This window comes from Eleutherodactylus coqui, chromosome 3, assembly GCF_035609145.1.
Source record: "Eleutherodactylus coqui strain aEleCoq1 chromosome 3, aEleCoq1.hap1, whole genome shotgun sequence".
NCBI lineage: Eukaryota > Metazoa > Chordata > Amphibia > Anura > Eleutherodactylidae > Eleutherodactylus > Eleutherodactylus coqui.
The window spans coordinates 193,067,896-193,084,143 of record NC_089839.1 but is presented as its reverse complement, the minus strand read 5'-3'; the positions used below and the strand labels follow the sequence as shown (position 1 = coordinate 193,084,143).

General features: G+C 41.7%; 1 protein-coding gene across 1 annotated transcript; it reads right to left on the bottom strand.

Moving 5' to 3' along the window:
- Positions 1-4,722: 4,722 nt before the first annotated feature.
- On the bottom strand, positions 4,723-5,835 carry GPR27 (G protein-coupled receptor 27). Its single transcript, XM_066594629.1, has one exon. The coding sequence runs from the start codon at positions 5,833-5,835 to the stop codon at positions 4,723-4,725; it is 1,113 nt and encodes a 370-aa protein (XP_066450726.1).
- Between the last annotated feature and the right edge of the window lie 10,413 nt (positions 5,836-16,248).

Sequence of the window (16,248 nt, the reverse complement as noted above, 5' to 3'; positions counted from 1 at the left end):
TCCTGCAAGGGGAGCAGTAAGCTTGCACTGAAGAGAAAGGGGAAACGGGGCCCCCAGCGATCAGCAAATTATCTCCTATCCTTTGCTATGGAATAACTTGTAATTCTGGTACAACCCTTTCAATTTATTATGAGTGATCTAGTAATAAAAACAATAGAAATCTTTCCCAAATCATGAAAAATAAAAGCTGCAGTACTAAATCCAGCCACCAGGTGGTAAATGTAAGCCCTTTTCTTGATATAGCTATGTGAGAATATAATTTGTAGACTATACAGAGTTCATATACAGTATACCTTACAAAATATTATATAAAGTCTGCAGTGTACAAGCTGTAAACGTTAAGCAGGCAGCAAAAGTTGTGGCACAATTAAATCAATCAATGAAAATCTTGATAACTCTTATTTTACTACTTCTGTTATGACCCCCATGCCTATCTTATTACTCCTATTCGCACATCTAGAGGGAGATTCATAAATGTTAGCGCAGAAAACTAGTGGCAGAGTTGCCCCTGACAAACATTCAGATCACAGCTGTCCTTTTCTGACACTGTAATCTGACTGCTTGCCGTGGCCAATACCAGTGATTATATTTGAAATAGATGTCTAAAGAATGGCAGAGAGACAGGGCATCTGTTTAAAGGGGTATTTCTATCACCACACGTTATCTCCTATCTACTTGATAGCAGATAACTTGCCGATCGGTGAAGGTCTGACTGCTTGTACCCCCACTGATCCAAAGATTTCAGCCCCGGTGCCTCCCAAAGTGTAAGCAATGGAGGCTGTGCATGCATGCCTCTGCTCCATTCATTTTAATAGGATCATAGGAGACAGCCAAGTTCAAGCATTCAGCTATCTCAATGCCATGTATAGGAGCCCGAAATCAATTTTTCAAACATTGATCAAAATTTTAAAAAAATTTGAAGTGCAAATGATTTCCAAAAACTGTTTTCTAACATCTTTCGTTCAGAAATGTAGTGGTGAACTAAGTGTGGTACAAGCTAGCGTAGTTCTGCAGTGTGTGCCATATACTCAGCAGACTTGTTGAGAAATAGACTGTATACACCCCACTTTAATTACATACATGTGTACTCTGGTATTAGTAAGTGTGTCCTAGTGATACATCCACCTCAATGTAGTAGCGTTACAAAACAAGAATGACAGATCCATTACTAGCATCTTGCTGATGGTTTCCAGGCAGCAAAAAGTTATTTTGATCCTACACTGCATAAAAGAAAATCTAATAAAAGGTCAAAGCAGTAGAAGAGATGCAGAGAATATATTACAAAGATAGATAGATAGATAGATAGATAGATAGGCAGATTTTTATCTAAGCTACACAACAAACTGATAAAAGTGAAAACAGTAGAAATGTACAGGAGATACAGTGGGTCCAAAAAAGTCTCCAGACCCTTTCACTTTTTTTTTTTACATTTTATGATGTTGTTGCGGCAAATTTAAAAAAAAGTCACGTATTTTTCCCCCATCATTCTGCACTCAGTACTCCATAATAACTAAGAAAAAACGGAATGTAAACTTTTTAAAAATTAAAAACGGCCATTTTGCTTTGCTATAAGTATTCAGTCCCTTTGATAGGACACTTGAGATTTAGCTCTGGAGGCCTCTCATTTCACATGATCATCTTTGAGATGTTTCAACACCTTGATTGGAGTCATCTGTGGAAAATTCAGTTGATTGGTTATAATTTTAAAGTACACAGCCCTGTCTATATAAGGTCTTACAGCTCACAAAGCATATCAGAGCTAAAACCAAGCCCTGAGGAGGCCAGAACTGCCTGTAGAGCTCAGAGACAGAATTGTGTGGAGGCACAGATCTAGAGAAGACTAGAAAAACATTTCTGCTGCACTGAAAGTTCTCAAGAGCCCAGTGTAAGAAGTTTGAAACAACCAAATAAGTAATCAGGGAGAAAGGCCATGGCAAAAGATATGACCAAGAACTCAATAGTCATTTTGGCTGAGCTCCAAAGACCCTGTGTGCAGACGGAAGAAATTTCCAGAAGGTCAACCATCACTGCAGCATTCCACCAATCTGGGCTTTATGGCAGAAAGAAGCCTTTTCTCAGTAAGAGAAACATAAAAGCCGCCTGGAGTTACCAAAATGCACTTAACCCTTTTCAATCCAATTTTAGATTCAGGGTTTCCTAAAAGGCTTTCTCTTTTTGCTGTTATACAACGGTGCCATCTGCTGGCTAAAGCCAGTGTGTGTGCGCCAGAGAGGCTCCGACAGCGGAGTGGCTGGCAATAGACAGTAAGAATACCCTGTCGGATGTCTTCTGACATTGTACAAGCTTCAATCGGAATGTAGGAAGACGTCAGACAGTGGATTGGAACGGGTTAAAGGGCTCTGAGGCTGCGAGAAACAAGATTCTCTGGTCTGATGAAATAAACATTGAACTTTTTGGCCTCAAGTCTAAGCATTATGTCTGGAGGAAACCAGACGCTGCTTATCACCAGCCCAATACCCTCCCTAAAGTGGAACCCTAAAAGCCTGGTAGTAGCAGCATCATGCTGGGGGACAGGGAGACCGGCCAGGGTTGATGGAACGCTGAATGGAGCAAAGTACAGAGATAATCTTAATAAAAACCTGAAAGTTCAGCTTACATGATAATAACCCTAAGCACATAGCCAAGACGACTCAGGAGGTGCTTAGGGACAACTCTGTGAATGTCCTTGGGTGACCCAGCCAGAGCCCTGACCTGAACCCAGTCTAACATCTCAGGAGAGACCTGAAAATGGCCTGCAACAGACGGTCCCCATCCAACCTGACAGAGCGTGAGAGGATCTGCAGAGAAGAATGGCAGAAAATCCACAAATCCAGGTGTGCAAACCTTGTGAAATCATACCCAAGAACTCTGAAGGCTGGAATCACTGCCAAAGAGGCCTCAATGAAGTACTGAGTACAGGCTGTGAATATGTATGTCAATGCAAAATAGTAGTTTTTCATTTTTTAAAAATGTACAGAGATTATTAACATTCTGTTCTCACTTTGTCATTATGTGGTACGGAGAGCAGATTGGTGGGGAAAAACGTGATTTTTTAAAAATCTGCACAAGGCCACAACATAACAACATGTAAAAAAGTGAAAGGGTCTGAAGACTTTCCAGACCCGCTGTATGTTACAAAGATCGATAGACAGACAGATAGATGTGAGACATATATACATAACTAGATAAATTTGAGATACATTACTTGATTATGTATAGATATATGTGAGACAGATAGATAGATATTAGATAAATAGATATGTGATAAATAGATAGATAGATAGATAGATAGATAGATAGATAGATAGATAGATAGATAGATAGATAGATATGAGATACGGTAGATAGATAGATAGATAGATAGATAGATAGATAGATAGATAGATAGATAGATAGATAGATAGATAGATAGATAGATAGATAGATGATAGATAGATAGACATTAGATAGATTGATAGATAGATACGAGATAAGGTAGATAGATAGATATGAGATAGATACATAGATAGATAGATAGATAGATAGATAGATAGATAGATAGATAGATAGATAGATAGATAGATAGATAGATAGATAGATAGATAGATATGAGATAAGGTAGATAGATAGATAGATAGATAGATAGATATGAGATAGATAGACATTAGATAGATAGATAGATAGATAGATAGATAGATAGATAGATAGATATGAGATAGATAGATAGATAGATAGATAGATAGATAGATAGATAGATAGATAGATAGATAGATAGATAGATAGATAGATAGATCCATTTATATGGGCTACACAAAAACTGATAAAAGTGAATACAGTAGCAAACTTAGAGATGATATGTTGCAAAGCTGGATAGAGCTTTTTCTACGGTATGTTACACATAAAAACCAACTGATAAAAGAACTGATGAAAACAGTTCAAGAGGTACAAAAGATATATTATAAAGATTATTAGAAATGACATACATATATAAATAAAGGGAAAATGCACGACTGAAGATCCATCTCTTTCATTGAACGTTTGGAGTACTGCCCTTGTACATATTTTTTAGATAGACAGATGCTCTTTTTACCAGTACGCCAAAACACTTTTATGTAGCTCCAACAATCAGATTGTTGTGATGCAACTGTACAAATTAATAAAATAGTGTATGAAATAGATGAAGATTTTACATAACACTGTTTAGCCATAAAGAGTGCTGGCTTCTTACAAAGAGGACTATAAAAGAATACTGCCTGTTTTTGTCCTCTATTAAAATACAAAATTAGACCCCCCACCAACCATGACTGCGAATGAAGAAACCCACAACTTGTACCTTATTTCTTTACTTAAACCCCAACAGGATGTCAAAGCTATTAACATATGATGATGAGTGCAGTAAATGTATCCCGTTTCTATGGTTACCCACAATGTATCCAGTCTGCATTCTGATACCCTGTATCTAGACTGCATCCTCTAACCCCCATCATCCTCATCATGAGAGCGGCTCCAGGAAAGCAATGATTGACAACCCAGTCCCCTGCTGCACTGCAACAGCCAGCTTGTCTGAATGAATTACTGTCTGGTATCAATGCTACCAGCCCCCAACACTACACCCAGGCGATATCATGCCATCCAAGTAATCATAAATGGAACATGTTGGAGTAGTAGGTGGTATTATTTACCACAAACCATCCCTGGCATAGTGAAATATAATCGCCCTATGGTCAAACCTAGGCTGAGATGTTATGTATCAATATAGGGTTCCCTTTGTGTTTGTGTGTTCCTACAAGGTATAGAAGATCTCAAAGACAACCTGATTTCTTTGTTCAGCATGAAGCAGACAATGGGGTTTACTCCAGCCTGAGCAAATGTTAACCACACGGCCACAGTCAGATACCCCTGAGGAAAGGCTGCAGACTTCATAAAGACCCTAAGATAGCAAGCTACTAGGTAAGGGGTCCAGAAGAGAAGAAACAGGAAGGTGATGACATAGAACATCTTGCTGAGCCTCTTCTCCAGCTTGAATTCCTCCAGCATTAGAAGCCTCCTGATCTGAGTCTGAGTGGTCTGTCTCATGCCCACCAACGTGGGTGGCGTTGGGCCTCTTCCAAATCCTGCTATCCAGTTAGCAGCTGCTTGCCCAGCAGCCCCAGGTCCATGAAAGCTCCAATTCTGGCTGATGGCTGGAGTCAACTGAGCAGGCTTCATCTTCCTATGGTCATATATAAAGAAGAGCAGCTTCATATAGATGAAATGTGTGGCCCCCACAATGAAAGCCAGCATGAGAAGAAAGCCCAGACTGTCATTAGCTTTCACATAACGATGCTCAAAAGTGCATTGATCTTCCTCCTTAATAAACTTGTAGGTTCCCACCTCAAAGACAGGTGGCAGGGCCATAGCCATGGACAGGATCCATGCCATAGCAATGATTAGAATGCAAGCCCAACCTGTCATCCTCTTGCAGTAAAACCTATGGTGAGCTATGGCCATGTACCTGGTCAAACTGATGGATAGCAGCATAAAGACAGCATGGAAGCAAAGCAGAACTGCTCCAAAGGCCACGATCCTGCAGCTCCTCTTGCTGTAGGTCCATTGGGATCCGCTGCTGATGGATTTCAGCACCAGAGGGAAACAAAGCAGACAACGGATAAAATCTCCAATGCACAGATCCAGCATCAGGTAATAGGGAGTCCTATGCAGGCTCTTGTCTCTCAGGGTGATGAATGCAAACAGGAGATTCCCCAGCAAGCTGACACATGCAATGATGCCCAGGGATGCCAGCTTAGCCACCGAGCCAGGGCTGATGTCAGTGGGGAGAAGGGATGCGTTGCTTCTCTGCAGCTCATGACCAGCCATGGAGACAGCTGCTGCCTGCGAGTCATGTGCAGATCAGGCAGCTCAGGCTCTGCTATAATAGATATGCAAGGTGAAGGCACAGCAGCAGGCACAGTGTGTGCTGGGTACACAGATTGCCCACGTCTGATTGCAGGGCGACTGTCTCTGTCATCCCTGCTGATCTGTACAACTGCATCCTTTGTCTGTCTGGTCAGGGAAATCCATGGGGGCCGGGGAAGCACATATGTAGCAGGTACTCTGATGTCATATTCCCTAAATTGCTATTTCCATCCATGTAGATGATATGTGTACCTGTTATATATAGAAAATACACGCTAATTATCCAGAAACCAATACCCAGAAGGTAATCATTATATGTAAGGTGACATATAGGATGGATGGATGGATGGATGGATAGATAGATAGATAGATAGATAGATAGATAGATAGATAGATAGATAGATAGATAGATAGATAGATAGATAGATAGATTTGTACAGACAGCTGACTAGATGACAGATAATTACATATTGCTAGATATTATCTCTAGTAAATTGATTATGTAAAGATAGCTTAATTATGAAATAGATATGACATAGATAGATAGATAGATAGATAGATAGATAGATAGATGTGAGATATTAGAAATGAGATTGATAGATAGATATGAGATAGATAGATAGATAGATAGATAGATAGATAGATAGATAGATAGATAGATAGATAGATAGATAGATAAATTTGTATAGACAGCTGACTAAATGACAGACAATTACATATTGGTAGATATTATCTCTAGTAAAATTTATTATGTAAAGATAAATTAGATAATTATGAAATAGATAGATAGATGTGAGATATTAGAAATGAAATAGATAGATAGATTGATAGAAACGAGATAGATAAATATGAGATAGATAGATATGAGATAGATAGATATGAGATAGATAGATAGATATGAGATAGATGGATGGATGGATAGATATGAGATAGATAGATATTAGATAGATAGATATTAGATAGATAGCCCTAGTAGTAATAATAACCCTCATAATGACCCCAGAAGTCATAGTTGTCCCAGAGTGGCCCCAGTAGTAATAGTGATCACCATAGTGGCCCCAGTAGTAATAGGGTCTCCCATTGTGACGGCTGCAGCAGGGATTCCTTCAGTGATCTTCTATTGACTGCGATGGGGCCGGCGCTACTGCTGCAGGTCCCATTGAAAACATTGCAGAACGCCGCTATCTCTTGCTGCGACATATTCAATGGGGCCGGCAACAGCAGCGCTGGCCCCATAGAAAATAATGAGAGAAAAACGCTATCTCCTGCCGTGGCTGTGACAGCTTCGGCAAGAGATTCCTTCAGCCCTGCTGTGATGCAAGGCTGTTTCCCTGTGAAATCACCTCGCATCCAGGGATTTCAGAAGTGCAAGAGCGATATTGGGCCGTGAATCATGGCCCAATATCTCTCTCGCCAGTGTGCAGGAGCCTTTAGATTGCTGCACAGCTGGCTGTCCACATAAAATGAGATGGCGGGCCGGATTCGGCCCGCGGGCCTTGTGCTTGACATGTGTGCTCTAGATCCTGCACACTCGTAGGCTACCGGAGCCGGCATCCCAGCTGTTCCCATAAAAGCTCAATCTGCAATAAATTTGGCGACCGGGACCTCCATGGAAGTCTGACAATGTTGTGAAGGCATTCCTGTGACCCCCTTCTGTGTGGGGCCGAGCATTATGCATTTTGGAAGCCCTGCAATGAGAGGCAATACATGTGGCTGCAGGATGTCCTGAAGATATCACTGAGTTGTGATTGTCCCTCGTACCACTGCAGTGCCGCGAAAAATCTATTTCTGCCCCCTCCATAATTGTCATACATGTCATGTCTTTTGTGTAGATGCACTGTGCAAAATGCCTAGTCTCTTGTTATGTGTATTGCACAGCTGCAGCATATGAGAGGTTAATGTCTGAAAGTGGCTGGGAAATGTCTTGAAAATATCAATATCTGTCCCGTCACATAGTATGCTACCCTCATGTGGTAAAGTGATGGAGGAAGAGGAGAGGTATCCTGATGTCCCTATCCTAGGAACCTTTATCTGAAAGTGAGAGCTGAGTGGAGAGAGAGAAGTCCACCGTGCAGTGTCACGTAAATCAAGTGAGTGTCCGTGGAGTGATCCTATCTCCATCCTTCTCTGGGGTGTTCCTCTTCTAGGAGTGGTACCTTACAGATAACGTGGACTGTAGCACCAGTGTCAACCTGTGTCTCCTCCCTGACCTCAAGTCAACTGTCCTACCTGCACTGGTGTGTATTAAGCTGTAAACTGACAAGTTTTTCACTGCCCGTTCCCGGTGACTGAGGTACTAAAGTTAATTGTGTGTGTGGACTTCCTTGATTTCTCCGCCAAGGATCATACCAGTGTGTAAGGAATAGTGGCATCACACGTGACAAGTCTACAGTCTACCATACATTTACAGGTAATCACTGTCCCAGCGTTGCCTGGAAGAGGCCTAGCGGTACTTAGGCCGAAGTTGCGTGCGTCCCTCCGGAGTGGAGTCTCGTAAGAGCCACTGTGACAAGTGCTAACTCTATCCTCCCAGCTCCTCAGCATGGGCTTTGTGTCTAGGGGTCCGCTGGGATGCTACCCCACTACTAGGGTGACCGACTGTCATATGTGATTGCCCCCCAAGCCATCACACCACTATGAGGCTTCCACACTTAAACATGGTCATTGTCAGCTCCCAAATAGAACCTGGATTCACTAGACTATATGGTTCCAGCCTGTAACAGTCCAGGTTTCTCTTTCACAACACCACTGCAAACGAAGGTGACGATGATGGAGTAAAGTGTGATTGTTCTCATTAAGAGAAACCAAGTAATCTTGTAGATGTGATACCTTTTAATGGCTAACAAAAATAAATGATGTTATAGCGAGCTTTCAAACCTACTCAGTGTTCTACCTCAGGCATAATGGAACAGATCTCAAGACATATTTATATAAAAACACATACACATGATCACAAGGGAGGGCACAAACATGATGTGCTTAATTTGCACTTGAAATGAATTCCAGAACAGGATAAGAAGGCACACACATGGTGTGATTAATTAGCACTTAGATAAATACCAGAAAAGGATGAGCATAATAGTAAATAATTAGTCCAGTAACAAGGGATGTGAAGGTTTTATGGTTTGTAAATTGATGTTAGGGGGTCACCACTAGACCAAGGTGTTACCTCTGCTTTGGGTTTCTCCTATTGCATAATCTCTACTGATGTAAAAATCCCCCTACGAGATTCATTCCATTTCTGAGAGTATCAAAGGTGTTATAAACTTATGTTCCCAAATTCTTCTGTGACGTTGGGACTTAAAATTGCCTTTAAGAATAATAACTTTCATATGTTGTATGTTGTGTCTGTGACTAGAAAAATGTTTTGCCACAGGTGATTCGGTCTTTCCCTCTTTAATCGTGTGGCAGTGCAATCTCATCCTGGCTTTCAGTTTTTGTCCTGTTTACCCAACATAAAGGTCCCCAACAGGACATTTGCTGCACCAGATAAGGTACACAACATCGGACGTGGAACATATGAATTTCCCAAAGATCTTATAGTCCTACTGTGAGTTGGGAATTTGTATCCTGTCCGCGATCAGTCCATGTGAGCAGGTCTTACAGCTTCATACATTACAGGGATAAGTTCCTTTTTGTGTGTCAGAGGGCAATGCACTCCTGATTATAAGATTCCTCAAATTTGGAGGTTGCCTGTAACACAGAAGGGCCTCTTAAGTCCGTTAGCTGGGCAAAATGTCTTCAAGTGCTTTGTAGAGGCATCTAGAGGTTAATGATCTGTCAATAAGAGGTATGCCACACAAAAGTATCCTCTGAGAGCAATGGGAGAAGGACTTTTATAGTCTCTGGTGGCAAGACCCAGTGTCTAATCAGCCCACAACTGCAATCAGTTACATATCAGCCTGAGACATTACAGAAGGCCGAGTTCTGCAACAATCCGACATTTCTATTTGGGTGCATTATTTTTTTTGTCAATGAGTGTATAATATAGATTGAAGGTAGATAATTATGAAATAGATATCAGATAGATAGATAGATGACTAGCTGATATACCCAGCCTTGCCTGAGTTAATTTTATACAGGTGTTTACATGTTGTTTGCAAGGAAAATTTTATGAAGTCAAGGTTACTTTAGAGTAACCGAGGAATAAAATATGTATACACATAGAGGAGCGTTAGATTCTCCTCAGGCTGCATGTACCGATGTCCTACTGCATAATGTGCCACCTCTCCCACTCTCCTCATTTAGGGCCTAAAAAATGCTCGAAACAAATTTAGCACTTGTAGGACAAAGAGAAGTTACATTACATATGGGGTGCACTTACTTTTGCAATTAGCATTGAATAATCGAGTTGTGACCCCCTTTGATTTTCCTATTTAGGACCTAAAGAATGGTCATGCAAATTTCATGTTTGTATGACACCAGGAAGTTAGAGAATTAGATTAGGTACATTACATAGGGGCGCCAATACTTTTGCACTTAGCATTGAATAATCAAGTTGTAACACTTTTACTGTTCCTATTTAAGACCTAAACAATGGCCGTGCCAAATTTCATGTTTGCAGGACACTGGGAAGTTACATTACACAGGGGTACCAATACTTTTGCATTTAGCATTGAATAATCAAGTAGTGACTGCTTTACCTTTCCTATTTAGGACCTGAAGAATGTTTCTGCCAAATTTCATGCTTGTACTAAATCGGGAAGTTAGAGAATTAGATTTGGTACATTATACAGGGGTGCTAATACTTTTGCACTTAGCTGTGAATTTTTAGAGTTGTGCCCCCTTTGCTTTTCCTATTTAGGACCTAAAGATTGCTCCTGCCAAAATTCATCTTTGCACAACATCGGGAAGGTAGAGAATTAGATTTGGTACATTACACAGGGGTGCTAATATATTTGCACTTAGCATTGAATTTTCGAGTTGTGACCACTTTACTTTTCCTATTTAGGATCTAAAGAATGATCATCCCAAATTTCATGTTTGTACGACATTGGAGAGTTAGACTTAGATTTCATACATTACTCATGGACACCAATACTTTTGCACTTAGCATTGAATAATCGAGTTATGACACCGTTACGTTTCCTATTTAGGACCTAATAAATGATCATCCCAAATTTCATGTTTGTACGATATCGAGAAGCTAGAGAATTAGAATTTCTACATTACATAGAGGTACCAATACTTTTGCACTTAGCATTGAATAGTCAAGTTGTGACACCTTTACTTTTCCTATTTAAGACCTAAACATTGGTCATGCCAAATTTCATGTTTGTAGGACACTGGGAAGTTACATTAGATAGGGGTGCCAATACTTTTGCATTTAGCATTGAATAATCAAGTAGTGACTGCTTTACTTTTCCTATTTAGGACCTAAAGAATGCTTCTGTCAAATTTCATGCTTGTACTACATCGGGAAGTTAGAGAATTAGATTTGGTACATTATACAGGGGTGCTAATACTTTTGCACTTAGCTGTGAATTTTTGGAGTTGTGACCCCTTTACTTTTCTTATTTAGGATCTAAAGATTGCTCCTGCCAAAATTCATCTTTGTGCGACATCTGGAAGGCAGAGAATTAGATTTGGTACATAACACAGAGGTGCTAATACATTTGCACTTAGCATTGAATTTTCGAGTTGTGACCCCTTTACTTTTCCTATTTAGGACCTAAAGAATGATCATCCCAAATTTCATGTTTGTACGACATCCGGAAGTTAGAGAATTAGATTTGGTACATTACACAGGGGCGCCCATACTTTTGCACTTAGCAGTGAACTTTTGAGTTGTGACCACTTAACTTTTCCTACTTAGGACCTAAAGAATGCTCCTGCCAAATTTCATTTTGTACGACATCAGAAAGTTAGAAAATTAGTGGCGAATCAGTCAGTGAGTCAGGGCTTTCACCTTCATATATATAGATTTCCTTGACAATCAGCCATTGATTTACATTTAACTTCTGGAAAAAAAAAACCCTACCAATATCAACTGCTACAGTCAACTTTTCACCTGCTATGAATGTAGTAGCACACTCAGAACTATAGGGGACAGCAATAGAGGCTTTTATTAAGGGGGCTTCTGTGGCTGGAATACACTATAACATGACTACACAGATAGTTGAATTTAAGAGGTTGTACCAAGATCTAAAGTTATCCCCTATAGGTTGGGTTCCAGTTCTTCAAGCGATCGAACCCACATCCTATGGATATGGGATAACTTTAGAACTCGGTACAACACCTTTAACTAACAATAGCTCCTCATTCACACTATTATGTATTGGCTCTGTATCCCACTGTATGGAATAGACGTAGGAAAAAGAAACCACTGTAAAAAAGGGCCCCATACGCATTAGACTTTATTTGTAGGGGGACAGCTCAATTTTCCCCCACAGATGATGTTGGCTAAAAGGATAGAGGACGTTGAATTTCAGTACCCAATCTTTTTGTTCCACAGGATATAAACCAGCACCAGAAATGTCTGTAGTTTAACCCTTTGCAATCCAATTTTGGATTCAGGGTTTCCTAGGAGGCTTTCTCTTTCTGCCATTATACAATGGTGCCATCTGCTGGCTAGAGCAAGTACTGCAGTATGGGACATGCCGGAGAGGCCCTCCGACAACAGAGCGGCCAGTAATATACAGTAAGAATACCCTGCCATATGTCTTCCGACGTGGGAACTGTACAGCCTTCAATCAGAATGTCTTCAGATGTCAGACAGTGGATTGGAAAGGCTTAAACTCACGAACGTTTAGCCTAGCTGAATATTTGTGTGTATGGGAGTGCAGGGAAAACAGCTGTCGGACGATTGTTCATCTGGCAGTTGCTGAAGATGTTTGGTACCTTAATTCTATGGAGGTGTTACCACATCTGCTATTTTACACAGCTGATTTCCAGTATTTACGAGGTAGTTTTTAGTTTCCAATGTATTATGGCTATGGAAGCACAGCCTTGAGTACTTCCTGGAGAAACTGGGGGTGCACTCTATGCCTAGAGGAAAGAAAGTTTCTACACTGACATAGAAAGGGGTTCTTTACTGTAAGAGCTGATTACTTCAGAAGGGTTAGTGATCTGGGGTTTATTTTGATTCCCAGATTGGAGTCAGGAAGAAATGTCTTTTCCTGAAATGAGGAAAATTGACTTCTACCTCATTGGAGTTTTTGCCTTCCCCTGGTTCAATATTGTAGGATAATAGGCTGAGACAACATTCACACAGGTGAGTGCGATTTGCTCAGTAAAAGCCTGACCGCTTTCCGTGTGATTTTCATGCACGATTTGCATGTTTTTCATGCAAGCTTTTCATTACTGTGCACTTCCTGTGTTTTTTTATTGGATCCTCATGGCAATGTGTTAAAACTGCATTGCACTTACATGCAAATCACATGTCCTGTTGTTCAATGTCTTGCAACCGTTATACAAGCTCTCCAAATCCAATTCTACCCGTTCAGTCGTGTCTGACTCTTAGATAATCTGTAGGCCAGTCCTCTCCATGCTTCTCTAACACTGATTTCAATTGCTTGATGCCCATTCCCGTGTCCTTCTTGATGGTATCCAGCCAACGTGTCTTCTGTATACTTGATTTCCTTTTACTATTGACCATTCCAATTAGCATCTCTTTTTCCAGTGAATTCGCCCTCATCACGTGTCCAAAGTAAGTTAGTCTCTGTCTCATGATCTTGGCTTCCGGGGACACCTCTGGGTTCATACGGTCCAGGACAGCTTTGATTGTGACCCTAGCTGTCCAGGGGAGTCGTAAAAGTTTTCTCCAACAACATCCCCTAAAAGCATCAATTCTTCTTTTGTCTGCTATGCTCCTTGTCCACATCTCACATCCATAGGTTGCAATCGGGAAGACGATGTCTGTGATTAACCTTTGTTTGATGGTGACTGAGACATCCTTGCACTTCCATATTGGGTCCATGCTCACCATGGCTGTACGCACCAGTACTGAATTAAGCTTTATCTCACCTGTTGAGCTGCCACTGTGATCGACGAGGGACCTCAGGGAATACAAAATTATTAACCACTTTGATTCCCTCGTTGTTGACCTTTATGTGGACTTCCCAGTTGGCAGTAGTCATGATCTTTGTCTTCTATGAGAAGGGAGGGTCTCCAAATCAAACACACCAAATATCCCTTAGCGACAGTCAGTTTAAGCTTTATTAACATGGTGTGGTCAAATCTCTTTTTAGTGCAGCAAATTTTGCGGAAACGCAGCAACATGCACTGGTTTAGCACAAGCTGTGGTAAGAAAAAAAGCATGTATGACCTCTTAAATCTCAAACCTTATCTGATATTGGGTGTGGAGAGACACAACTGCATACTGGGCATCAAGTGTCATGTATGGGTCCCACTAATTAGGGCCTTTTTCAATGGGCCAATAAATTGTTCAGATTTCTGCGTCCAGCGGGAATCTGAATGATATCGTTCAGTGTAAATGCTTGTCCCGACTGAACGATGAACAGGAATTCATTCCCTTCTTGTTTAGTTTCTGCATGCAGAAAATTGAACAACTTATCGGCCCATGTAAACAGGCAGTCATTCATCTATGAATGACTGCCAGTTTACTGTGAATGGAGGCGGCGTGGGTGGGCTAGAATGATCCCCGGCCCACTCCACCTCCATTCACTGAGCGATGATCGTTCCTGTGTATAAGCAGAGGTACGATTTTCGCTGGGACGACCTTTTGGACATCTGCCCCTAACAAGTTATCCCATGTAAAAGGGCCCTTAGAATAAAACCTGTACACAATACTTGCTAGGTGTTGGACAGATGCTTCGGCAACCAGATTTTTCAGCATGCAGTGATGTCTCTCCATACCCTGTATCAGATTAGGAGGGAAAGTATGCTTGGACATCCTGGTCACAAAAGATACCCAAGTAACATATTTGACATATCGGGCTCCATGGTGACATATCGTTGACGATAAGCACACAAGCCATAATGCACATTACGTGGCCAAAGATCCCAACAAAGCCTTGATATATCGCATCCTAATATAAGTAATTGTGGTCACAACTCAAGCTGATGTAACCACGACCACACAATCACAAGAACTCCAAACCTGGAGAATTGCGATTGTTGCAATTTGTGAGTCATGACACAGACTTTATTTCATTAGGTTGAATAGGGATAATGCAAACATTTTCAGTGCCCAAACTGAAACCCAAAAAACACTTATTTAAAGCAAAGTGCCAACACGTCAGGGGGCGGGGCTTATCACTGGTTATTTTTACCTCCGTCATTATAAAAAGGACAGTGCTGCTTCAAAATAGATAGAGAGGAATGCTCTGTGTTTTTTTTCCTACTGGAGTACCATTGGTGCAGATTTTGACTGCAAATCAGTTGCATACCCATAGCTGATTTCATACTATGCGGCGCTCCTCCGAAGGCTTCCTGCTGTCAGTGCTCAATGGCGTCTAGGTCCTAGTGGCCTGTAGTGGCTTCACCTGACCAGTGGAGCCGCACCTGACTAAGCCGCCGGGTAGCAGAAGCCAGGGGACGCGGACGGCAGGAAGTCTTCGGAGCAGGTGAGGGCAGCGCCGCATAGTATGAAATCAGCTGCGGGTATGCGCTTGATTTCCAGTCAATAGTGTCCCCCACAGCAGCCCCACTGGCAATAGTGTCCCCCACAGCGGCCTCAGAAGTAACAATGTTCCCTATATCAGCCCCAGTAGTAATAGTGACCCCCACAGTAACCTCAGTAGTAATAGTGTTCCCCACAGTAGCCTTAGTAGTAATAGTGTTCCCCACAGTGGCCTCAGTAGTAATAGTGTTCCCCACAGTGGCCTCAGTAGTAATAGTGTTCCCCAAAGTGGCCTCAGTAGTAATAGTGTTCCCCACAGTAGCCTTAGTAGTAATAATGTTCCCCACAGTGGCCTCAGTAGTAATAGTGGCCCCCAGTAGTAACATTAACCCCACAGTGGCCCCCAGTAGTAACATTAACTCCACGGTGGCCCCCAGTAGAAACATTAACCCCACGGTGGCCCTCAGTAGAAACATTAACCCCACGGTGGCCCCCAGTAGTAATATCGCCCCAATCTATATACTCACCTCCTCCTTGTAGTCAGCGCCGCTCCTCCTCTTCTTGGCGCTTATCCCGGGTGCACACTGACGTCTGTGTGAGAGCCCGGAACGTTTCCTCCCCTCTTGTGGAACTAAGATGGAGAGGTCAAGGGAGAAGGATTCCAGGTCCAGGTATTAGTTGACATTTTGATCAAAATATGGAAGCTAGCAGGCCATATCACGGCTCCTGGCTGTACCGCTAGTCCCTAAACTAACCAGGAGTCCAGCGGTATTGGACACAGTTCACACCGCAAGCTGCAACAGGACACAATACACATTATAAACTGTACAGGACAGACAAAAGGACATAAA

Bases quoted from the DNA above. Each gene is read 5' to 3' on its own strand.
- GPR27 (XM_066594629.1), bottom strand. From the start codon at position 5,835: ATGGCTGGTCATGAGCTGCAGAGAAGCAACGCATCCCTTCTCCCCACT.